The sequence below is a fragment of the Bos indicus x Bos taurus genome, chromosome 4 (assembly GCF_003369695.1).
Source record: "Bos indicus x Bos taurus breed Angus x Brahman F1 hybrid chromosome 4, Bos_hybrid_MaternalHap_v2.0, whole genome shotgun sequence".
Lineage (NCBI taxonomy): Eukaryota > Metazoa > Chordata > Mammalia > Artiodactyla > Bovidae > Bos > Bos indicus x Bos taurus.
This window is the reverse complement of record NC_040079.1, coordinates 25,620,643-25,645,926: the sequence shown is the minus strand read 5'-3', so window position 1 is coordinate 25,645,926 and position 25,284 is coordinate 25,620,643. Positions and strand designations below refer to the sequence as shown.

The following is a 25,284-nucleotide window of genomic DNA, read 5'->3' as shown; positions in this document are numbered from 1 at the left end:
GAGTACCCAGCTCTGTGTCTAAACCTGGTGTTGTTTCAATGGCGTCCACACCCTTATGTTCAAGGATCATATGTGTGAGTGGATGGGGAGGGAGAAGGAGCACAAAGACAAGATTAGCAGGAGACTGGAAAGGAGTGATTTCTTTGGGCCTATGGCTTCTCTCAGCCTTTCTCTGGAGATGGAGGATTCCATATTCACGAGAGGCTAGCCCAGTAAACCTCTGGGAAGGAAAACAGCTAAAGGCCTTGACTTCCTCTTTCCCTACCCCTGCCCCCCACACCTTCCCAGGAGAGGACTCACCTAGAAGTGGGGAGGGACGCCCCACCTCTGGAAGGCCTGGCGTGGGAGTCCCAGAGAGAGCCTAACGCACGTCCTCCGCCGGGCCTGCTGGCTTTTAGGTGCTCTGCTGTCCTGAGGCCTGGCCATGCCTGTGTGCGAGGAAAACCCCTGAAGTTCGCCTGGAGGAAGAAGCATGCAGAGTTCCCCTGGAGGAGGCGTGATTCGCAGGTTGTACCCTGTGGGCAGGCGGACACTCCTCGTCTGCAGCTTTATCCTGGCAGCAGCTTTGGGCCAGATGAATTTCACAGGGTGAGTGGCTGCTCCTTAGTGGGAGAGAGGATTGCCAGGAGTTGGGTGACTTGGTGGCCCAGTGGGACCTGATCAGGGCAGAGGGATTCAGGATTTCATTTCCCATCCTGAACCCACTTCTTACTCCTTCACCTCCCAATTTTGCATGTGAGGGCAGGACGCGCAAGTGTCTTATTATTCCTCCCCAAATCTAGAGTTCTTAGTCTGCATGAATCCCAAGAATCCAAGAATCCCCTGAAACCGTGTGTAAAATTTTGTGTATCTACTTTTCTCCAGTGTTCATAACTTTCCTCTGATTCTTAAAAAAGTCATAACCCCCCAAAGACTGTGTTCCTAATGTGTGGGTGTGGTATTGTCCTCCTTTGAGTAAAATTAAGTATGAGTATTACATACCAGGCCCTCTACAGACATGATTTGTCAGCCTTCCAAAGGCCCCGCAAAGTGAGCACTCCATAGTATTTCCATAGTGGAGAAGAGGAAACGCAAGCTTAGAGAGGGGGGTTCATCATCCAGGGTATCAGAGCCGGCCAGGGAGGGAGCCATGGCCATCCTGGCTCAGACCCCAAAGGCTACACTATAGGCTGCTCAGTTGCCCCGGCTCCCACCCCTCCAGGGGGATGGGGAGGGGCTCAGCTTCCCCCTGTGAGGTAGGGTGAGATTCATCTCTTCCATGTCCTCCAGCTCTTGAGAGAAGGCAGTGGGGTTGGGGCAGACATGGCCTGGATCCTTGTATAAAGAGTGCATGGGGCCACTATCGGTACCTCGACTCCCTGTATCTATCCCTTTCTCTCCTTCATTCCTCTTTTTTCTTCCTCCCTTCTCCACCACTTATCCGTCCTGTTTCCCCTGTCTGGGCAGTGGGTTCATCAGCAGAACTGACAGGCTTTATGGAGTCCCCCGGTGGTCTATCTTTGGATCTGGAGAGACCCCTTGGCCTCAGATTAAAGGAGTTTGGAGCTTCCCAGAGCCGCAGGTCCTTCTGCCCAGGGGTCCTCTCGCCTCCCAGCTATCCTGCCAGGTTCTCTTTTCCACTCTGCGTCCTCCAGGCTGCACAGCCTTTGAGGAACCCCTCTGAGAAGCTCCCTCGGTCTCCTCTGTGTCTTTCCAGTGACCAGGTTCTTCGAATCCTGGCTAAAAATGAGAAGCAGCTTTCACTTCTCAGGGATCTGGAGGGCCTGAAGCCCCAGAAGGTGAGGAATCCGCGGGGCTTGGGGCCATGTCCTCTCCTCCCTCACAGCGGCCTGCACCCTCGGCTCCCTGTCCCGTTCCCTCCACCCCAAACCTGGCCCTCTGGGTATGCCTGCCGGAGATGACAGCACAGAGGGAGAATCAAGCGCGGCTTCTCTTCAGGAGAGGCTGGGAACACTGGCCCAGAAGGTGGGGCAGCCCTGCTTGGCTTTCCCCTCTGCCCTGTAACGGAGGGCTGCTCTGAAAACGGCTGGAAGGTCCTAAAGCCACGCGAGAGGTGCATGAGTCTCTGGGTGGGAAGCCATGCCGCACGCACTGGACACATCTGCTTCCCGACTGAAGTGGCTTAGCTTGGCAAACCTGTTTTATTTGGGCTTGTCCCTCAGCCCGAGCCCTGGTTTCTGAGAACGTGTGTCCTCCACAAGTATTCCACTGGGCAAGACATTTTCTTCAATATAGAAGGGTTTGGTCTGAGGGCTGTTGAAACAACCAGATATTTCTGGATGTGCCCCAAAGCCCACCATCCTATTTGTGTGAGTGCCCCTATCAACCAGGACTCAGAACACTTTACAATAATTCTCTCCATTTTACAAAATGAAAATCGGACAGCACAGGGCTCCGGATCGGGCCTCTCCTACCCCTTTGGGGCTTGGGGGCAGTGATGTCTCCCTTTTCTCCCCAGTGTTCTTGACCACGTGAATGTCCCAGATGATACGCTGTCTCACCTTTAGAAAACTATTGTGGGCTCTTTGGATCTGGGTGAAGTTACATGGAGTGAGTGAGGCTGGGAGACAAAGGTGCTTAGTATTAGGGAAGGAAACTCCATGACCTGGGGATTTTGTTTGTCTCCGTCTTTCTGCTCTGCCTTAAGGGTTTCATTTTGGAACCGGGGCCCTTTCAACTGTATAAGAGAAGATCATCGGTTCTGTAGGTGCCTGCAGGATGTTTGGTACACTTGCCTATTGTTTTTTTCTCCTTTGTGACTAAGGTGGACTTCTGGCGCGGCCCAGCCAGGCCCAGCCTCCCTGTGGACATGAGGGTTCCCTTCTCTGAATTGAAAGACATCAAAGCTTACCTGGAGTCTCACGGCCTTGCTTACAACATCATGATAAAGGACATCCAGGTGAGGTCCTGCCCCAACACTGAGGTTGGGGGGTCTCATCTTCACATCCCTTGCAGGTTTGGGCCCGACCTGGAGAAAAAATACCCAAGGTTAAAGTGGATGTTTTCTTTCTGGAGTTTCATCTGCATTTTTGTGAACCTTCCAGGAAAGGAATGAAACCTCACACTAGTCAAAGAAAATTTAAATCTAAGAAAGATCTTTCTAAAAAATTTAAATGTAAGAAAAATCCAAGAAAGAGTTCATAATTCACAGGTCAGGGTAGCTTGTGGAGTCCTCTTCAATGAAAAAAAATTTTTTTAACTTTATATAGTTTTAAAGGTTGCTTTCCACTTAGAGTTATTACAAAACTTATTGGCTGTATTCCTTGTACCCTACATCACAGGGCCTATCTTACACTCACAGTCTATACTCCCCACTCTTCTGCCTCTGTCTTGCACCTTTGCACCGCACCAGCTAACCACCAGTTTATTCTCTAGATCTGTGAGTCTGCTTCTCTTTTGTTATATTCACTAATTTGTTGTGTTTTTAAGAGTTCTCTTATGGAGGAATCTATAGTTCGTGGCAAAGGAGAAGACAGGGAGAAGGGAGACAGGAGGGGGCAGCTCAGCTGTCTCCTGGGCATTGAGGGCAGGGAGGGCTCTTCTGGACGGCTCCCTTTGCGTTTCTGACTGTTCCTTCCTGTCCCTGTGTGTCTCACCCGTTCGATAGCAGGGAATTCCTTCACTCCAGAGAAGCAGGAAGAGGTGAGCGAAGCCGCTCCTGTGAACCCTGCTGTGGTTTCCTTCCTGTCGCCTCCAATGCTGGCTCTCAGTACCAGGCGTCTCTCCTGGGCAGGACTCTCCCAGAAAAACAGCTCTGGGAGAAGTGACTACAGACCTGCCCTTGGTTAGGGCGAAGGGAGACTTCATTCCAGGCACCCCATTCTCTCCCCACCCTCACTCGTTGCTGCATCTTAATGGCATCTTTTCTGAACATCATGAAATTCTGTTTTAATTGATCTGTCTTCCAGAATACCCTCAAGGAGCCTCTTTCCTAAAATGATTCTTTTGGGGCACCACTGGGTTAGACTTCTCTGGCTGCAGCCCTCTGCAAATGCTGCTGTGTACCTGTAGATTTGTATACACACAGGTTCCTGCCCAGCCATGTCATGCTGCCGCTAGTCTCCTCTACGGGCTCTGAGTGTGGGAACACACAGTCTCCGGAGTGCACACACTCTCCGCCTGCCAGGCGATAAACGCATTAGGTGCATTCCTTTTCATGCAAGGACAGGGCTGGGGCACTGTGGTCCATTCAAAGACCTTTCCTCCTCCTCAGGCACATCTGTTTCCTGCTTAACATCTGGGAGTAGGCTCTTTGTCCAATTAAATCCCCCACAAACAAAAATGGGGAAACTCGCATAGACAATAGAGGCTACCACATCAAAAAATTCAGTGCTCAATCCTCATTTCTCACCTGTGCCTGCATTTAAAAGTTTTCATTTCCATGCATCTGCCCTGCCCTGGAGACTCTGCAGTATTTGGCAAACAGATATGAAGAGGTCTCTAAACTCTTTCTGTTGATTCGTGTATCAGGAGTGGCCCCAGAGGCACCTGGGAGTCTCCCTGAATCATTGGCTCCTCTGGGGCTGTCCTCTCCTGTCACCCCCCGCCCTGGATTCCCTTTAAGGATAGGGAAAGGGGAGCTTTTTACTGCCTCTCAGTAGAATGCCCTGGACTCTGGGTGCTAACCCAGTCAGGCAGGATTTTCACCAGCAACTTGCTCTGTCTGCAATGCATCAAGCTCTGATTGTCGTACTTGAGATCACATTTTGGCTTCCAGGAAGCTGGGGCTGGGGGGAGACTGCTGTGTTGAGTTGATTTGTGGTGATGATGGGGGAAGGTGTCCATGAGGAGGGAAACTCAGAGGCGTTAACAGAAGGGAAGGGCTTTGCACCCCTCAGGTTGCTGGCCGGCAGTCTCATGTTTTAGTTATTGATGCACAGGACTGCTAGCTTTCTGTCTTCTGGATCTTCTCACCCCAGTGTTTGGCATAGCGTCTCCTGCACGGGACCCTCAGTAACTGTGTGCTGAATGAATTGCTCAGAGAGACCTGATTAATATATTGGTCTTTGTCTCAAGAGTCCCCTCCCCAAGCCCCTCAAGGTATAGAATCATTTGCCTTATCTGTCTTTATACCCCAGCGTCTACCATAGGGCCTGCCATTTAGGTAGGACTTAGTAAATGGCTGCCCTTGTAGCTCAGCTGAAAAGAATCCTCTTGCAATGCAGGAGACCCTGGTTCGATTCCTGGGTCGGGAAGATCCCTTGAAGAAGGGATAGGCTACCCACTCCAGTTTTCTTGGGCTTCTCTGGTGGCTCAGACAGTAAAGAATCTGCCTGCAATGTGGGAGACCTGGGTCCAATCCCTGGGTTGGGAAGATCCCCTGGAGGAGTGCCTGGCAACCCACTCCAGTATTCTTACCTGGACAATCCCATAGATAGAGGAGCCTGGTGGACTACAGTCCATGGGGTTGCAAAGAGTCGGATATGACTGAGTGACTAAGCACAGCACAGCACTAGTAAATGTTGCCTCACTTAATGGTTGTGAGAAGGAAAGGAAAGAGGGTGTGTTTGCTGGTTAGTACCAGGCTGAGAGAAAGTGTGAAAAACCCTGATCCCAGCTTTCACCTTGGCCAGAGATACTGGAGATTTTTGAGGAAGGGAAGTGCCCCCTACTCCCTCCTGTCTTGTGATCAGAAAGATGCTTGAGATAAACTAGGCGGACTCATTCTTTCCGCCCACAGACACAGAGATGCCAACTGTGTGCTGGGTATTAGGCAAGGTACTGGAAAAACAAAGATAAAGAAATCCAGTCCCTGTATCCAGGGGAGCTGGAGTGCTGTGGGGGTGGGGAAGCGGAGGGGAGTAAATCAGTGATTACAATGGAGTGGATGATGCGCTGATGGAGTGGAGCAGGTTGCTATGGGAGCGAGTACAAGAGGCACTGCATGGTCGCTCTGAGGCTCTGAGAAGGCGGCAATTACGGTGTGGCTGAAGAGCAGGAGAAGGGAGGGCCGGGGAGGGGAAGGGGCCCATGATTGGCAATGAGGCCAGACCAGAGCACAAAGGGCACCCTCCACCAGGTGAAAAGGTTGAGAGAAAATCCCGAAAACCGTGGGGGAGCCTTTGGAGGGCTCTGACATGATCAGATTTGCATTTAAGAAAAATCCTTCTGACAGTGACAATGTTGACAGTGTTGAGTTGGGGACAGGAGCAGGGAGAGACTGACAGGCAGGAGGGTAGTGAGGAAATTGCAGTGGGCCAGGAAAGAAATTATCTGATTTTGAGTGAGCTCTATTTGCATTTAATTTTTCTTCACCTCCTCATTCTTTTTGGCCCTTTGGTTTTTTTCCTTTTTTTTTTTTTTCCCTGGGATGAGTCACCATGGAAAGGCTTCACTTGAGCAATCAGCTCTGTGGATTTTAATGGCTTTTTTTCTGATTACAAAATTAATAAATATTCATGGTAGATAATTCAGAAAATAAGGGAAAGCACAAAGGAGAAAACAAAAATCGCCCATGCTCCGAGCACGCTCTAGAGTAAAATACAATTTAGTGTAAATACTGCTTGGCCAATTTTCCCCTCTCTCCTGGATCATTCCCATTAGCATACAAATATAGAGTTATTTCTCTCATCTTAAAAAGGTCCTCTCTTGATCCCTTCCCCCAACCTCCAGCTATCACCCCACTTCTCCTCTTATTCTAAGACCAGAACTCCAGGAAATGTTGACTCTACATGCCATCTTCATCCCTCTTTTTGGGTAAACTGTCCACCGCTACCTTCACCCTCGTTGTCATACACAGCGTCACACACAGCTCCCAGGTTCCCTCAGCAGTCAGCTCTGAGTGTGCATCGTGCTTCCAGCTTGTAGCCTGACCCATCACCCTCTCCTCTCTGGACTTCCAGGACATCGCACTCTCCTGGGTGGTCCCATCTTCCTGGCTGCTTCTCTGCACATTGTTCTCCTGTTTCCCAGCTCTGTCCTTCGACCTCTTCTCTGTCCCCTCATCCAGGATCATGGAATTGAATACCTTCCACCTCCTGAGCACTCCCATGTTGGTAGCTCCAGCCAGCCTCTCATATCCGAATTGAACTGAAGGCTCACATCTCTGACCATCTACTTGGCATTTCTACCTGGGTGTCTAATGGGCATCTCAGACTTCACAGGTACAAACCCAGCTCCCCTGGCCTGCTCCTCCACAGCCTCCCTCAGTGCAGCAAATGGCAATGCTGTCCTCTCGTCCCTCAGACAAGAAACCTGGAGTCATCCTTGACTCTTTTTCTCACATTCCCCAGACAGTTCTTCAGTTCAGTTTAGTCACTCGGTCGTGTCCGACTCTTGGTGACCCCATGGACTGCAGCACACCAGGCTTCCCTGTATATCACCAACTCCCAGAGTTCACTCAAACTCATGTCCATTGAGTCGGTGATGCCATCCAACCATCTCATCCTCTGTTGTCCCCTTCTCCTCTTGCCTTCAATCTTTCCCAGCATCAGGGTCTTTTCCAATGAGTCAGCTCTTCACATCAGGTGGCCAAAGTATTGGAGTTTCAGCTTCAACATCAGTCCTTCCAATGAACATTCAGGACTGATCTTTAGGATGGACTGGTTGGATCTACTTGCAGTCCAAGGGACTCTCAAGGGTCTTCTCCAACACCACAGTTCAAAACCATCAGTTCTTCGGCACTCAGCTTTCTTCACAGTCCAACTCTCACATCCATACATGACCACTGGAAAAACCATAGCCTTGACTAGATGGACCTCTGTTGGCAAGGTAATGTCTCTACTTTTTAATATGCTATCTAGGTTGGTCATAACTTTCCTTCCAAGGAGTAAGCGTCTTTTAATTTCATGGCTGCAGTCACCATCTGTAGTGATTTTGGAGCCCAAAAAAATACAGTCTGTCACTGTTTCCACTGTTTCTCCATCTATTTGCAATCAAGTGATGGGACCTGATGCCATGATCTTTGTTTTCTGAATGCTGAGCTTTAAGCCAACTTTTTCATTCTCTTTCACTTTCATCAAAAAGCTCTTTAGTTCTTCTTCACTTTCTGCCATAAGAGTGGTATCATCTGCATATCTGAAGTTTTTTATATTTCTCCCAGCAATCTTGATTCCAGCTTGTGCTTCATCCAGCCCAGTGTTTCTCATGATGTACTCTGCATAGAAGTTAAATAAGCAGGGTGACAATATACAGCCTTGACATAATCCTTTCCCTATTTGGAACCAGTCTGTTGTTCCATGTCCAGTTCTACTGTTGCTTCCTGACCTGCATACAGGTTTCTCAAGAGGCAGGTCAGGTGGTCTGTCCCACAGACAGTCCATTAGCAAATCCTATCAGTTCTCCCTTCTGATAGTGAGATGTAGAGAGATGTATCTTGCAAATTCTATGCTAGCACCATGGGTCAATACCCCATCGGCCCTCACCTGGATTATTCTAGTAGTTTCCTAACTGTTCTCCATGATTGCACCCTTGCCTCCTTATTGCCTACTCTCAACACAGCAGTCAGTATGCAAGTCCTGTTTTATCAGTCCTCTGCTTAAAACCCTCTGTGTCTCCCCACCTCATTCACAGTAAAAGCCAAAGTCCTTAAAACTGCTATAAGGCTCTACATGATCCATGTGCTGCCCTGCACTGCTGACTCTTGCTTACTCTGCTCCAGGCACCATCACCTTCTTGACAGTCCTCCAGCTTGCCTGAGCTACCCTTGCCTCAATGCCTTTGGCTAGGATCATACCTCAGGGCCTTTGCACTGCTGGCCCTATATTGCTGGAATGCTGATTCTGCAAATATCAGCATGTGGCTCACTGCTTTTAAAACTTGACTCACATGTCAACTTTTCACCTTATGTTAAGTTGTGCCCTTCTCCCACATTCCCCCAGTTCCCTCCCTCACTTTTCTTCTTGGCACCTACGGCCTTCTAATATCCTCTGTGGTTCACTTCTTTGTCTGGTTTATCGTCTGTCTCCTCTACCAGATTGTAGGGCTGCATGAGGGCAGGCAGTTTCGTTTTGTTGACTGCTGTGTCTTTAGTGCCCAGTGTGTGCATCACAGACATTACTCTGCTGAATGTGTGTGCATGCTAAGTCGCTTCAGTCATGTCTGACTCTTGGTGACCTCATGGACTGTAGCCCACCTCTGTCCATGGGATTCTCCAGGCAAGAGTACTGGAGTGGGTTGCCATGCCCTCCTCCAGGGATCTTCCCAACCCAGGGATCAAACCCGAGTCTCTTATCTCTCCTGCACTGGCAGCTGGATTCTTTACCACTAGTACCACCTGGGAAGCCCAGTCTGCTGAACAGAAGAGATTAAAATGTGGGAATTGTGTTGGCTGGGGTCTGGGTGGGTGGCAGCTCTAAAGAGGAGAGGAGGACAGGAATAGGTGAGGAAAGGAAGGAATCATGGGCAAGCTCCTGAGGGAGAGGCAGAGGCTGGCTGCCTGGGGGTGAGGGTTGAGGAGGGTCCAGGGGGTGGGGAGACAGGGACAGAAGGGCCAGCCCCTCTGTTGGTCCTGCGGAGGGCAGGGGCAGGGTCACCCAAGTGACCACTGATGCTCCACTTACTGTCCAAGTCCGGCAGACACCAGGTTTCTGGAGGAACCCAGGTTTCCTGGTCATGCCCTGTAATGACTATTCCACCACGGAGTCCTGGAGTCACCTCGAGAGTTACTGTTATCCTATTGTCCCTCGTCATCATAGCTGGCATTTACTGTGTGCTAGGCAATGTTCTAAGCAGTTTACATGTATTCACCCTTCTAATCCTCACAAGAACACTTCAAGTATGTGTGAAAGTACATGATAACATGACCTCCATTTTATGAAAGCTCAGAAAAATTTGTAATTTGGAGACCAAGGCACAGAGAACTTAGTCATTTGCCCATCAGTGACAACAAAGGATTTAACCTGAGATAGCCTGACTCCAGGCCCTGGACTCTTTACTCTTATGCCGTCTGCCTCCTTAGTGGGTGTCACTGTTGTTCATATGGTGTTTTAACTTTGCCTTTAGGATAGTGAAGCCCCAGTTCAGTCTTGACTTCCGAAGGGTTCATTCTTACAACCCCAGATCTGTACCCTCCCAGCCCCACATCCCAGCATAGGCATGGACTGTGGTTGCTACCAGCCATGCAGCTACCACTGCAGATGTTAGGCCTGCAGAGGAGGTCAGGGGTGGGTAAGGAGAAGTGACTGCCTTCTTCACAGAGCTGTGTTAGAGCCGTCTCCTGTCCCCCACCCACCGCTTCCGGGAGCTGCTTCCATTTCACGTCTGCGGTTGGAGAGAGCTGTGAATGCAGATTCCTTTCAGGTGTCATCTTCACCTTTGGGGCCCTCAGTCTGCCCCCCCCCCCATCTTGGAGGTGCACTTCTTAATGTCCCCATCCTTCCTTACAACTGTCATAAATTAATTTACACTAAGGTACTACTTTTTCTGTCAGGTTATGGCTTCCAGGAGGCAAATGGCTTGCTTCTGAGTCTGTTTTTTTCTCCAAGAAGCCTGACAGGGCTGTGGTGAGACGAGACTGCATTCTTAGATCTCCTGTCCCCTTCCTTCCCTTCCCTCAGCCCTGTGAAGGGAGCAAACATCTGTGTATTTTTCAGGCCAGGACAGATTCATGTTCCTGGAATCCAGGGCCCAGCTGTGAGGGCTGAGCATTTCCAATTTGTAAGCGGGTGTCACATCCATTCACAAGGCTGTGAGGGTGTTTGGAAAGTTATTTGCAGTTGAGTGCCGACTTCCCATTTGCCTCCAAGCTGTTGTGTAGAACAAAGGACAACCTTGTGTGAACTCTCTTCCTGTGGGTGTCCCTGGGCTGTGTAGGAAGAACTGGGTCCTCCAGTCCTGTCTTCTCTCTCCTCCATCTTCACCCACCATCTCCACCCCTAGGATGTTAGTCCTTTAACTTCATGGTGGTGGGACCAGCATGGGACAGAACCGGCCTTGACTCCAGGTACGTCGGCCCGACCTACTCTTTCTGCTGCTCACTGCAGCTGGTTGTGCCTGGCCCATGGTGCCGGGCACACGTCGGTCATGGGGGCTGCTGAGATTTCCGTCGATTTTCTGGGAAGAAGACAAATTTCCTTTGTTAGGACTTCCCGGGATGGTGCTTGTGCCAGTGAAGATTGGGGCTCCCCCAGCCATCTCTCTGCAAACCAGCAATCCCTGCTTTGCCCAAGTGGGAACATCCCCAGCCCAGCCAGTTTAGCTAGAAAACATCACAATTATAAATGCCACATGTGTAGTTGGTGCTCAAAAAGAAATAAGCCCCCAAGCTTTGATTTCCACTCCCATTTTTAAATTTGTGCTTTGAGGATTGTGAGTAAGTTGACAGGGGGAGTGGGGTGAGAGTGTCACCCGGCAGTGACCTCGGCCTCAGCAGTGGGGGATGGAGAGGGGCTGTCTTCTAGCCCTGGGACTGGAGACTCCATGAATGGCTGCTCCTTCATTTTTAGACATTGGGGCATTTTTGCCTTTGTTTTAGTATTTATTCATTTAGAAGATTTTACTTATTGAAGTAATATGAGCACGCTGTGAAAAATGTAAAAATAGAGAAAAGGAAAAATTGCTTAAAATCACAAGCTTTCTATCCTAACAATAATGTTAGCATTTGGGTAAATTTTTTTGGCATTTTACTGTCTTGTTTTCCTATGCTTAGGGTATTGCCTTTTCATTATTTTAAAGCACTTTTAAATTATAAGAATAGTATGATGGACTTCTGACCTGTTGCTAGTATTTTATACATGTGCTTTCTCTTTCTCCCTCTATGTATACACATACACACACATACACACACACACAGATACATAGATGTATGTGTGTGTGTGTGTGTGTGTGATTCTTATTTGCCTTTAATTTTGCTAGCCAGCTGGCCTTAAGGGACATAGTGCTAGAAACTAGGATATCTGGATTTTTATCTCATCTCTGTCCCTTGTTAGCTTTGCTGTTAAGTCTGTTTATCTCTCTAATTTGATTTATCTCTAAAACATGAATAGTTAATTCTTGCCCTGTCATCAGGTCATAAGATTAACTGGAATGATGAGTATTAAGATGCTTGGTAAACTAAAAGGCCCTGGCCTGAAGCAAGGCATCATCAGGATTTACTTGTGACCCAGAGGTGCACGGACTTTCCCAGTGACTCAGTGGTAAAGAATCTGCCTGCCATTGCAGGAGACACAGGTTCAATCCCTGGATGTAGAAGTTCCCCTGGAGAAGAAAATGGCAACCCACTCCACTGTTCTTGCCCGGGAAATCCTGTGGACCCAGAAGCATGGTGGGCTTCAGTCCACGGGGTCGCAAAGAGTCAGACATGACTGAGTGACTACGCAACAACCACAGAGGGGCAAACCAGGGTGACTTTGGGTTGAGGGCCTTTGCTTTCCCTTTTGTTGCAAAGAGGCCCAGACCCCTCCCACGCTGTAGTCATCGCTGAGTCCTGGGGTGTCTTCATCCCTGGGTGACAATGTAAGGGTATGAATTTAGGATGAAGGGCACCTGCCCATTTCACTGACTTCAAAAGTGGGGAAAATGCCCCGGGATGATGTGGGAGGTCAATTCAACTCAGGCACTGTACTGCCCTCTTTGAGGGAAGTACCACAGAAGGGCTGAGAGCCAGCTCCCAATTGCCACTCAAGTAAGGATGCTGCTTTGGCTCATCTGTACTTGTGTTTAAGAGGCAGTTAAAGTGGTGAGTGAAAGACTATTGGCACATTAGGTAAAGTGGTTTGGACAGGCTTTTCAAATGGCTTGGATGTCAACTGTCAGGGCTACTTCCTGGAGTAGAGTGCATGATGTGGGCCAGGTGAGCCCTCTGCTCTCCCAGGGGTCAGTGTCCATAGTTCAGCTTGGGCTTTCGCTCAACAGAGTGTTCACAGAGGGCAAAAGCAATGTTGGCAGCCACCCATGAGCATCTTTTCCAAAGCCCTTTGGTATTTGTTATTACATTTTATCCTATTGAAATGGGCAAGGCAAGTCCCGATTTTCAAGCTGAGGAAACCAAGGTTAAGGTTCCACAGCAAGTTAGTGGCAGTGGCAGACTTAGGACCACATTCTCCAGACTCCTTGACCCATCCATGCTCATTTGGGAGAAGGCAGGGTGAATGCCAGCTTGCCAAGCAGAAGAATCACCCTGCAACCTGGCATCTCCTGTTGCACAGCTCACACTCATGGCGGCTCATTCTGCTGTGTCGACGCTGTCTTTGTGCAGCCAGCTGAGGCAGGGCCCGGAAGTGGCATGCCTGGCCCAGCCTCGCCTTCCCTTCCAGTATGTGCTTCTGCCTCCCAGGTGCTGCTGGATGAGGAGAGAGAAGCCATGGCGAAGTCCCGCCGGTTGGAGCGAAGCACCAGTAGCTTCAGTTACTCCTCTTACCACACCCTGGAGGAGGTGGGTCTGCCCCATCAAGCTCTAGACTCTGCTGTCCTCTTGGACCCTCGGGTTGTCCAGACTCAGGGCTCTGGGGCTATAGGAGACTGTGAGCCGATGCCTAGAAAGTGTAGAGCAGACACTGGGAGAAAGTTATTGATGTCTGAGATAAATAATCCTGCCTTCAAGAACCTTAGAATCTAAAAGGGGCAGGATGACTAAAAACAACACTGCAAGGACTATGAGATCTGTAAGTGGATTGAAGGGGTCAATAAAATGGAAGTAAGAGAAACTTCCACCAGAGAGAGCCTTGCAGGCTAACCCTAGGGGACTGAGTAGGCTCAGCACGTGCTGCTCTTCCAGGCAAAGGCATAGCACTGCACGGAGGTGAAAAGTCTGGGAATCCAGGCTGACCACAGCTCCTGCCTTAGACCCGAGGGTAGTCTTTGATTTTTGCAGTTCTTTTAGATCCTCAAGGGAGGTGGGAAAGCATTAAAGAAGGTGGTAGGATCAGGGAATGAGAATATTCAGAGAGACCCTGGGGTTTGCTCCCTCCCTGCTTAACTGCCCATCTGAGAAACTTCATTCCTTCCAGATCTATACCTGGATTGACACCTTTGTAACTGAGCATTCAGATGTTGTCTCAAAACTTCAGATTGGCCACAGCTTTGAAAATCGGTCCATCCTTGTTCTGAAGGTAAAAGCTGGGAGTGTTGACTACCAGACTGTACAGTGAGTGCCTCAGGCATAAGATTGAGCTCGTGTGGGGTTGTGGCTGGGTGGGAGTCAGCCAGTCCGTTTGGGGAGAGGGATGTGTACACTCCTGTCCTGAGGTGATGCACAAGCTTTGGGATGGTGGTGTTCAGGGACCCACCCCTTGTAGGTGTGGACAGTCGGCAGTGAAGTGAACCAGGCAGGTCCTGGGTCAGGAATCTGGTGGGAGGTTTGTTAAGGAAATGGAACTGCAGAATGGCAGTCATCACCTTGAACTGGGGATGTGAGTGTGAGTGAATCAGCATTCTTCCTGTTAACTCAGCTGCTTCATCTGGTCAATGGGAAGAGAGGTACACAGAGGCCTCATTTACAAATGACTGAGGCCCTCTGGCTTAGGCAGCCCCATGGATAGGCCTGAGTCTATGAGGAGACCTTCTAGCCCTTCACAGAGCCCACTGGAAACAGGGTTCCAGTAAGCTTGGCGGCAGCAGTGCCCTTGGCCATGAAGGCGGCAGGAGCGGTGGAAGTGTGAAGCATACTGGAAAACAGTTCTTTGTATGTGCCCTGAAGGGCACTCGAGAGTGTGGAGCATGCAAGTCATTTGGCACGCAGCTCTCAGGGAAGGCAGACTCTGCTGTCCTCACAAGTGCCCTGGGGGACTCTTCTGAAGGGTCATTTGGCCTCGGCTAACGTGGGACTTGACTTCACCTGTGCCTGCTTTGATTTCTCATAAGAGCTGCCTGTGTTCTCTTTTTAATGTTGTCTAAGCTCTTGCTACTCAGGGTGGTCCCTGGACCCACAGGAGCAGCATTTCTGAGAGTTTGTTAGAAATTACCAACCTCACCTTCCAGATCTACTACATCAGAATCTGAATTTTAGTAACATCCCTGGAGGATTCACGTGCCCTTGAAAGTTTGAGAAGCACTAGTCTAAAACACTTGCAGACCTGGGCAATTCTGTGCTTCTGACTAGATCACTTTGCCCTGCAAGAGCATCATTGTGTTGCCAAGGTCCCCACATGTGTGCACTTTCCATGGGCTCCTACACATGTACCTGCACATATGACCCCCCTCTCAGGAACAGGGAGCCACCCCAGGCACTGAAGATAAATCTGGGGCCTCCTTCTAGGCAGTCTGGGGACAGCCCTGTAGCTGTTGTGGTTCAAACTTGTGTGGGGCCTGGTGCTTTTCCCCAGTTCAGCACTGGAGGTTCTCGGCGCCCGGCCATCTGGATTGATTCTGGAATCCATTCCCGGGAGTGGATCACCCATGCCACCAGCGTCTGGATTGCCAAGAAGGTCAGCATGGACCATGGGGGCTGGGATGAGGTGGAGGGTTGAAGCTGCTCAACTATTTAAGGGCACCTCCAGTTGAAAACTTACTTGGTTCATCTGACTTGGGGTGCTTTCTGCACACCTGCCCTGTGGAACAGCCGCCACGTGCTCTGGCCATTTGCAGCCCAGAGCCCCCACCTTCTAGTTGTTGAAAATCCAAGCCTTCGGTTCTGCACAAGGATGAACCTGATGACCTGATGCCATCCCTGCCTGTAGCCAGTGGCTGTATGGATATCCTGCTCTGCTCTGGAGGGGAGCCCGCCAGGGCCTCCTGTCCCTCAGTCTGTACCCACTCAGCCCTTTCTTGCAGATTGTCAGTGAATACAGCAAAGACCGCATCGTAACAGATGTACTGAATGCCATGGACATCTTCCTGGAGATTGTCTCTAATCCCGATGGGTTTGCTTATACCCACAGTATGGTGAGACCACCTAAGAGGGAGGGGCTTAGGGATCAGGGTCAGCTCTGGGGGGAATGGAAGAAAGAAAGGTCACAGTGGCTTTGGGATGCTCTGCTGAGGTTCCCTGGGGACAGACCCTTTGGTGGCTCCTTGCAGAGTCTCCGTAAGGCAGGTGGGCTGCTCAGGTGCTGTGGCTGCAAATGTTGTCCTCCAACTGCCCAGGGAAGTCCACTGTTATTTGGCTGTGCTCAAGCCTCTCGCCATACCCCAGCTTTAACCACAAAGCATTTAATCTGCAGCCATGGCTCAGTATGCCAGCCCCATCCTGCCCTAGAGATTGCTTCCTTTCGTCCCTCCCTGTCCCACCAGACCCGCTTCCTAGGATGTCAGAGGCTCCCACCCAGAAAGGGCTCAGTGAATGAGTCGCCTGCCTTGCACTTTTTCAGAACCGCTTGTGGCGGAAGAACAAGTCCACCAGACCAGGAATCTTCTGCATTGGTGTGGATCTTAACAGAAACTGGAAGTCAGGCTTTGGAGGTACCTCAGTCTGCTGCACCCCAGGGGCAGGGCTGGAGAGAACTTGGTCCTTGGCACATCTCCCACACAGATTATGTTGACGCATAACCGGGGAGGCAGAGCACTTAGCTAATGCGAGTGAGTCATGGCAGGGACAGGCGGGCACATGCCTAGGATTGGCTGTGATATATGGGGAGAGGTTGCATATGTCTGTTAAATGTATACATATGCTAAGCCTTCGTGGGAAACAGCTCCTTGAATGGGGACTAACTGCAAGGATCAGATCCTAAATATGGCAGAGAAAGGCTTAAGGAGGTTCAAAGTAGTCTTGCTTGTTGTTCAAAACCCAGGATTTATGGTGCCCCCTGAATATCTCTAGCCCTTCCTTGAAGGGAGCATGCCACAAGAAAAGGTCTCAAAACTCATTCCCTGAGAACTGTGACCCGAATTTTGCCCTCTGGGGAGGCCGGGACAAAGGTTTAAATATAGAATAAGCTAGTTTCTTATCATCAACACTGACTTAAGCCTGGCTTTTATTTTCCGTCCAATTACTTTATGACCCTGGGCTGTTGTGTATCCACAGGGCCCTGTGACCCTAGGGAGGAGTGGGCAGCTTCCTCCTGAGTTCCCTTGGTGTTCTTCCTTATCATCTCTCTTGCCGTGCCAGGGGCATAAGGACCACACGGGGAAACTGAAACAGAGACCAGTATGTGAACCCTGCGAACGCAGCAGCTTGATGGGTGGGACGCTGGGTCTAAGCAGGACAGTCTCCAAAGCAGAGGGTTGAATAGGCATAGCCCTTGGCCTCCAGATGTGGCTGCCACACTATACCAGGAGTCAGAGTTTAGCTCCACAGGAGACAGTGCTATTGAAAAACAGATCTGCAGACCTGTTTGTTGGCTAACCCAACAAGGCAGAACATTCTAGATCCAGATGCCCATTGTTTCAAAAATCTGGCTTCTTTGAATCCGTTCTGTGAAAATAAGGATAGCTCTGAAGTCTACAGAGCAAAACCAGTCAGCCCACAGTGTAGGGGTCGCCTGAGAATCTGGGTTGTACTTGTAACTGCGTGTGTAAGGAAACACAGCTGTGTAAAATTAGGCATTTCCATCTCCAAATAACCAGACATTTGTCCCAAGAAAGCATCCACGTGGGCCCCTTAGAACTGGCTGAAGTGAGTGCCTATCTACCCTGAGACAGACTGGCTACAAGAAAGACAAATTACCTCTTAAAGAAAATATCTTTTGTGGGTTTCACCACAGGGGGGAAAAAATCAGTATATACACAATGTGGAAAAAAAAGTGGGAAAAAAAAAAAGCCCAGAGGGGACAAAAAGCTCCCATAATCCCACTGCCCAAAGATTACTGCTTTTAATAATTTACCATGTCCTTCCAGCCAGTTCCCCTTCCTACAAATTACATTTTTGAGAAGGAAAAATAAATAGCTAATGAACCCATTAGCAGGTACTTGTGAAACAGGCAGGCTCGGAGGACTTTGTGAACGTCAGAGAGAGGCAGGCAGCTAATTCCCATTTGGTCAGGGGAAGATTAGTTTATTCTGCTTAGCTCAAACCAGAACTAATGGCCTGAAGTGTTTCTCCATATTTGGGCAAAGCCACCTGGTCGTTGGCAGGGGAACCGCTCTCTGTGCGTGGGCTGCAAACGCAGACAAAGCTCGCAGCCTCCCCCGCTCCGCTCATCTGTTGCTGCTTGTCATTCATCAAGTGCAGCAGGTGCAGGAGCTCCCAGCAGACACAACAAACAGGGCCGCTGTTGCTGGGCCAGCTCCAGCCCACCAGGCTGCTCCTACCCCTTTGCTCCCTGCAGGCACACCCCCTTCCAACCAGGGTCAGTTCTCACCCCCTGCGAGGTCGTGCAGACCAAGAGGGGATGCGCTTCCAGGAGACAGAATTGCCTCTGGGCCTGCCTGTGGCCAGAAATAGCGAGTATCTGGTTAGTGACTCAGGCAGGAAGATTTTGTTTATGACTTTATTATTGCCTTAATTTGATTTCTCATAATGAGTAATCTGTAGATCATCCTTCCCACCTATACCGCCCTCACCTGTACCCTTGGGGAGGACCTGTTTGCTGCAGTCCTAGAACAGCATCTGAACCAGTCCATGGGCAGCCACCTAGGTCTGCAGCCAACTCACTGCCCTGCGGGTCAGGGGCATGCTCTGGCATCCTCAGGAGGCTTCAGAAGTTGGGCAGCCCCTGGCTTCTGACCGGGCTTCTGTGCAGTCATTTCAGGGAGGAGAAGTGAGAGCAGGGCCTGGGATGCTCCTTTCATGTGTTCCTAACCCCCAAATCTTGACCAGCCCAGCCTAGCCCTCCACCAACTGGCCACTGGGGAAGAGAGGAAAACAAGAGAGGAAGAAAAGAGATGGGGAGCAAAGAATCTAGTAGGAGATGGGAACAAATTAAAGTAGAGGAACAGTTACTCTTTGCCCTCCTTCCAACTTAGGTCCCCATTCAGAAGAATTTTCAAGGGTTTTTTGCATCTGTGCTTCCCAGAGCGGTCTTAGGCAACTATGGTGATCTGTTCTCTCTTTCCCCAGCTCCAAGTCCATGCTGTCCTTGGGTTGGCACAGCTTGTGCAGACACTATATCTGAGCACTCAACTGACCCAAGCCTTCCCCATGGAAATGGAGGGTCGGGAGAGAAGGGTCAGCTCACAGGGGTCACTGCTCATAGGGGAAGCCAGGCTGGAGACCTAGTGGCGACTGCTGAGGCAGGCCTGACTTTCTAATGGAACCACAGTCAGGACTTAACCAAAGGACAAGCTAAGGGAGCACTCTGCAGGGCCACAGAGTTGCTGAGTTGTGGTGTGGCAACACTTCTCTGATGTATTAGACCAGGGTATGCAGCAGTAACAAGCATCCCTCCAAGTCTCAGCGGCCTAACACAGTAAAAACTTTTATTTTTCACGTACGTAAAGTCCACTGTGGGTAGGTAACCCTCCTTGACAGCTGTCTTCCATTGGTGACAGAGAGATCCAGGACACGTCTCCGTTTAGAGGGTTTTGTTGTTGTTGGTTTAACCACACAGAAGAGAGTATCAAGAGGTCATACTTGCTCTTAGCCTCAAACTAGAGGTGACCTATCATTACTGCTCACATTCTTGTTGGTCAAAAGTAGCCACATGACCTCAACCAAACTGCAAAGAAGGCTAGGATTAGAGAGGAATACAGAATATTTGTGAGAGTCTTTCCGACGCCTGGGAATTTGAACCCTGTGGGTGCCTTTATTCTACTTCCAGGAAACGGTTCTAACAACAACCCCTGCTCAGAGACTTACCATGGGCCCTCCCCTCAGTCAGAGCCAGAAGTGGCTGCCGTCGTGGACTTTATCATGTCCCATGGGAACGTCAAGGCTCTGATCTCCATCCACAGCTACTCTCAGATGCTCATGTACCCCTATGGCCACTCTCTGGAGCCTGTTTCAAACCAGGAGGAGTTGGTGAGATTGGCTGCTTAGGGCTTGGGGGAGGCATCCCACAGACTCTCAGCTGGCCCTTTGGTAGGGAGCAGGGTGGGGGTGAGAGGCTTGTTCTCACATGTGATCAAGTTCGCAGCTGGAGATGCTGTGCTTCCTTCCCGCAAGAGCCATCTACACATTCAGCTTCCAAGACTCCTAAGTCCCTGGTTCACAGCAGCTGGTGAGGGTGTGGGGGAGTGGGGACCCACTGCCTCTCACTCTCTGGATTGAATCTTGCAGTACCATCTTGCCAAGGATGCAGTGCAGGCCCTGTATGAGGTTCATGGGATCGAGTACATTTATGGCAGCATCAGTACCACCCTCTGTGAGTGAGCCGTCCCCTGGCTGCTGCTGCTGCAGGCGCCACATCCACCTGGGCTCAGGCAGGTGCAGGCTCTGCTGGCTGGCAGGCCTGGTTGGCCACAGGGCTGTGCCACAGATCCAGCGGGGCTGGGCCAGAGTTGATTTCCACATCTGAGTACGATGGTGAATGGTGGTACCTAGACCCAGCACCCACTTCTCTGAAGCGTTAATTAGTGCACAGCTCCTGACGGCTGGCTCACTGCGATGCCCCGTAGGCGTAAATATCCCAAGTCTGGTGGCCTCCAGGAGCTTTCATTTTGCTAGAGCAGAGCATGCACTGGGTGAGCAGGGTGTGGCCCGGGTTGAAGCCCGGGCCAGGAAGCTTGGTGTGGTCTGGGATGGGTGGGGGTTTGGTCTCCAAGGCACACTGTCTTTGCAGGAAGCCTCTGTACCTTGTGACCACACCCTGTTCTTCCTTTTGTCCCCAGATGTGGCCAGCGGGATCACAGTTGACTGGGCCTATGACAGTGGCATCAAGTACTCCTTCAGCTTCGAGCTCCGGGACACGGGGCGCTACGGCTTCCTGCTGCCAGCCACGCAGATCATCCCCACGGCCCAGGAGACATGGATGGCCATTCGGACCATCATGGAGCACACACTGCATCATCCCTACTGACAGAACTGCTGAGGGGAGAGCCAGAGGAGTGGTTTTCTTTTCCGAGGCCTGGGCTCCTCCTGAAACCCAAGTTATGGATCCCTTCCCCATCCCTGCCCTGACTCCTTAGGAAATAAAAACAAATTTGAAGAGGCTTGGTAGCTTCTGGTGCTGGCTGACACCCCTTTGGGTTCAGGAAGGTACAGGGGCCTTGAAAATGCCTCTTGGCCTTCTAGGTACCCAGGAGAAAGGCAAGACTAGCAGGCATTCCCTTTTCTCCTCTTATAATGGTCTCGGGGCCCCAAACAGATAACACACTCCTTGGAGCTACTAATATCCACATCATCCCTTTGGCACTTAAATGTTAAGAGGACCCTGGAAGGGGCAGTGTTTGATCTGAAGGAGTGGATCTCCAGGGGCGGCGTTTCTGGCACCCTGAGTGAGAGGTGGGTACAGACAGGTGACCTCCTCTTCCTGCCACATTTCCCATCCTGGGTAGGGAGGAGTTGCCCATTTTGGAGTGACCTGTTCAGAGTCCCCCGTTTCGTCACCCGGATAACAAAACTGAACAAGTCACTGGTTTGTGACCTACTCTTCCTGGGCACCCTCAGATGCTCCCTTGGTCTTGGGAGCAGAGTTTCAGCCAGTCAGAGCCAGTATAGCAAAGCGCTGTACATCCAGAGAGAGAGATCCTCTTGTTCCTCACCACAGTCGTCATGCACTAAGAAGTTAGTCCAGGCAAGGCCATTTACTAAGAAAGCACTTTATCTCAAGGAGAGACTCTAAGACACAGATGAGCTGCCTTCTACCATCCTCAGGCTGCTTTGTCCCTTTTGCGTTACCCCATCACTAGGGAGCAGGGATAGTGGGTCTGTTTGCCCTGCCTTCAGGGGCAAGCAGGTACCACCAAGAAGAGGTCAACTAGAGAGCTGAGTGGGGTTGTATAAGTCTGAGGCAGAAAGCAAGACCTTCATTGACAAGGGCCAGACTTTTGTTGTTGTTGCTAAAGGATTGTGGGGACCAGAGAATGGATACATGTATGTGTATGGCTGAGTCACTTTGCTGTGCCACTGAGACTTTCACAACTCCAATATAAAATAAAAAGTGGAAAAAAAACCCAGAATTGTGGGTACCCATGAGTCAGCCCCTGCAGGACACAAAGAATGCAGGGTTTTACAGACAGGGAAGAAAAGGGGGTATGGTGGGAATAAGAGCAAGTTCTGCTTCCCACCCAACCTGTAGAAGAAGACAGAAGCTGGACCAGTTAGTGGAAAGAGAGCATCAGTGGTGATCAAAGCTCTAGGTACGGGCCATGTCCAATATGGCGCCTGAGCCAAAGATTAACAGTGGCTGATAGGGGGTCTGGACAGGTGGTTAGAGGCAGCCATATGGCTGGGTACACATCAGTAATGCAGCTGTTGAGAGCTTTGAGCAAAGAAATGAGAAGGTTGGCATGTGAGAAGGCCTAAGGTAGAGGCAAGAAGGCTGAGCTGATGGGCCATGCAGCCAGTGGCCATGATGGCATGGTGGGCATGCCTGTGTCCAGGGCCAGCTATATCTAGATCATCTCCAGGAAAAAGGCCAGCGACAGAGGAGGAAAGAGTCCTGACTCGGGCTAGAGTTCCCCTAAAGAGACTTGAGTTTTTGTGTGTTTTTTTTTTTCAAAGCTGGAAGCGGCCTAGAATTTCCAAGCTGAATTTTTCTGCTATTAACAGAAACCCGAGGCTGTGGGCTAAGTTAATATAAGCTATAGATAAATAAAGCAAGTCATACTTTTGCACACTGGAGTCTGTGATTATAACTTTTATGCCCTTTGCACAAATATTTTTATTTCAGCCTTGAGGGGAGGATATTCCTGGTGTATAGACTCATTAATAAGCTCAGATAAGGAGAGCGTGATTTGGAGAGGTTTTAAAGGTCATAAAAGGCCACACAGATGGAAAGTTGGAGATCTGAACTTGGGTTTGTCCAACTCCAAACCCACCATGTCACCATTTGTCTTAGTGTGGCCCAGGGCAGAATCTGTAGGGAGTCATTTAACATAAAGGTGGCTAGATTCCACCCCCAGACTGAAACAGACTCTCTGGGGTGGGCCCCCAAATTCACCTTTTTACCATCTTGCCCAGAAGATCTGAGGTTTCTTAAAGGCTGAGGACCTCTGATCCCTGCTCCCCTGACTCCCCTGACTTGAAGGAACATGTTCAAGTCTCCCAGGGACTCCTGGGGCTTTGGGCCTCCTACTCTCTGCTGCTATTAGGGCCGAAGGTGGCTACAACACTGGGGAGCCAGTCACCCTTCTCCAGAATATTCCCAGGGGCTGCCTTGACCCTAGCCCAGTGCAGCGTAGTCTGCAGACCACAAGGATCAGCATCACCTGGGAGCTTGTTGGAACGGCAGGTTCTCCGGCCACCCCAGCCCTCCTGAATCAGGATCTCTGAGGAGGGGACCCAGGTGATGCTAAAGCCTAGTCAGAGAAGCACTGTCCTAGAGGCTGCAGATATGGACTCTGATGGGCTTCCCAGTAACCGTGAAAATAATCAACTGTCTTCTGGCACACACTACACACTAGGAATGTTTCCAGGGATTCAACCCATTGCCTCCTCACATCTCCAAGAGGTAGGCTAGTACTGTCTTTCATTTTCCAGAAGAGGAAGCTCAGACTCAGACTGGACGTTGGCTTTTAAAAGGCACACAGCTACTGAGTGGCAGGCCTGGGACAGGCCTGCAGGTCACCCTAGTCATGCTCGAAGCTCTTCAGGACCAGGGCCAGGAACTCATTCTCACAGCCACGTTGGCAAGATCTCTGTGCAGCCAACAGGCCCTCTGAAGTTGAAGCTGAAACGGCTTTCCAGAGGGTGGTCTTCTTAAAAGGTAACTTTCCCCTTAAAAATCCTTCAGTGACTTAAAACCCACCCAAGGTATTGCTTGGCTGGCCCTGCGAGGTGGCCAGCCATGTCTCACCTTTGTTTTAATGCCTTATTCATCAGCCCAGCCTCTCCAGTTTTCTCTCCGTTCCTTCAGCTCCTTCCCAACTAGAGGCCTTGCACGTGTTGCTCCTCCTCATCTGCAATATTGTGTCCTCTTCGTCTTCCTTCATGTGTCCCGCTCCTTAAGATTTCCCCTTCAGTATAATTTCCTCACTAGTCCTTCTCAGACCACCCACTAGAAGTAGGTCTATCATTTCCTTTTCTCAAACCTTATTTATTTCTTTGGGTAAACTCCGGGAGTTGGTGATGGACAGGGAGGCCTGGCGTGCTGCAGTCCATGGGGTTGCAAAGAGTCAGACAGGACTGAGTGACTAAACTGAACTGATTAATTTCTTTGACAGCAGTGATACTAATTGACTTCTTTATCTGTGGTTCTGTCTACTGCTATTTGAGAGCCTATGAGGGTACTGACCATGTCTGGGTTATTCCCTCTCGCTCGGCTCCTGTCAGGCACACAGTAGGTACTCAGTATTGAAGGGGTGTTTCTTCTCCTCCGCCTAGTGTGGGTTTAGCATAGGTGACAGAAACCCATCTTGCTGCTGCTGCTGCTGCTGCTGCTAAGTCGCTTCAGTTGTGTTCAACTCTGTGCAACCCCATAGACGGCAGCCCACCAGGCTCCCCTGTCCCTGGGATTCTCCAGGCAAGAATACTGGAGTGGGTTGCCATTGCCTTCTCTAATGCATACATGCATGCTAAGTCGCTTCAGTCGTGTCTGACTCTATGCGACCCTGTGGACAGCAGCCCACCAAGCTCTTCTGTCCACGAAATTCTCTAGGCAAGAGTACTGGAGTGGGTTGCCATTTCCTTCTCCAAACCCATCTTACTGTGGCTTAACCAGATGAAGGTTTTGTTTCTCTTAACAAGTCACCTGAGGTGGGCAGTCCAGGGCTAGTTCAGTGTGTCCATGATGCGTTGGGGACCCTGACCCCTCTGGCCTGTTCTGTTTTGCCGCTCTGCGATCCTCTTGACCGCTAGTCTGTCGCCATCATATGACTGAATTCCAGACAGGAAGGGTAAGGGGCTGAGGTGACTGTCCATGAACTTAAATGTACGTCTTATTGGCTGGGACAGTCAGGTGGCCAGGCCCACCTGCAAGAGAGGCTGGAAAGTTGCTTCCTAGCTGGTCACATTGCTGACCCCCCCCCAGACTTGGAACTCTGCTGGCAAGGAGGAAGGGGAGTATGGATATTGGAAAGGCAGCCGGCAGACTCTGCTGCAGCTTCTCTGAGAAGGCAGAGGATTTTCAGGGACCTCTGAATCCATTTCTTTGCTCTAGCTCATCAAGTGACTGACTGAATCATAAAGCCATAGAACTTTCCAGCTTAAGGAGTCCTTTGAAAGTTTCTAATCCAACACTTTGCTGTTATAAAGACTGGAGGCCTTTGGATCATCCGACTTATCCAAGGCCCCACATAACCCTAATGGCTGAGAGAAGCCAGGGACCGTCCCCCGGGACTGAGGGGTCTCTTCTAGCAAGCCCAGGGTGTGATGGCGGCGGGGGCTGGGGTGCGGTTTAGGTTTATCAAGTAAAAGCTCAAGACTTAGACATGCAAGTTTGGGAGCTATTACAGAATAATCTCTTTTTCATAAAGCTTGAACTGCCTCCCACC

At 50.2% G+C, this 25,284-nt stretch overlaps 1 protein-coding gene across 2 annotated transcripts; it reads left to right on the top strand.

Moving 5' to 3' along the window:
- Positions 1-399: 399 nt before the first annotated feature.
- Positions 400-20,842, top strand: CPA5 (carboxypeptidase A5). 2 transcript variants are annotated; one of them, XM_027538989.1, is made up of 11 exons: positions 400-588; positions 1,697-1,778; positions 2,765-2,899; positions 13,214-13,312; positions 13,887-13,988; positions 15,201-15,302; positions 15,649-15,759; positions 16,185-16,275; positions 19,512-19,711; positions 19,970-20,054; positions 20,521-20,797. In XM_027538989.1, exons 1-11 carry the CDS (start codon positions 473-475, stop codon positions 20,706-20,708), a joined length of 1,311 nt encoding a protein of 436 aa, XP_027394790.1. In that variant the 5' UTR covers positions 400-472; the 3' UTR covers positions 20,709-20,797. The 2 variants fall into 2 exon arrangements, with proteins under 2 accessions (XP_027394790.1, XP_027394788.1); XM_027538987.1 differs by lacking the exon at positions 19,970-20,054 and having other exon boundaries at positions 20,521-20,842.
- The last annotated feature ends 4,442 nt before the right edge of the window (positions 20,843-25,284 follow it).

Coding starts and splice junctions, on each gene's coding strand:
- CPA5 (XM_027538987.1), top strand. CDS start 473: ATGCAGAGTTCCCCTGGAGGAGGCGTGATTCGCAGGTTGTACCCTGTG. Junction 13,989..15,200: donor GGTCCATCCTTGTTCTGAAG/GTAAAAGCTGGG, acceptor GCTTTTCCCCAG/TTCAGCACTGGAGGTTCTCG. Junction 15,760..16,184: donor TTGCTTATACCCACAGTATG/GTGAGACCACCT, acceptor GCACTTTTTCAG/AACCGCTTGTGGCGGAAGAA.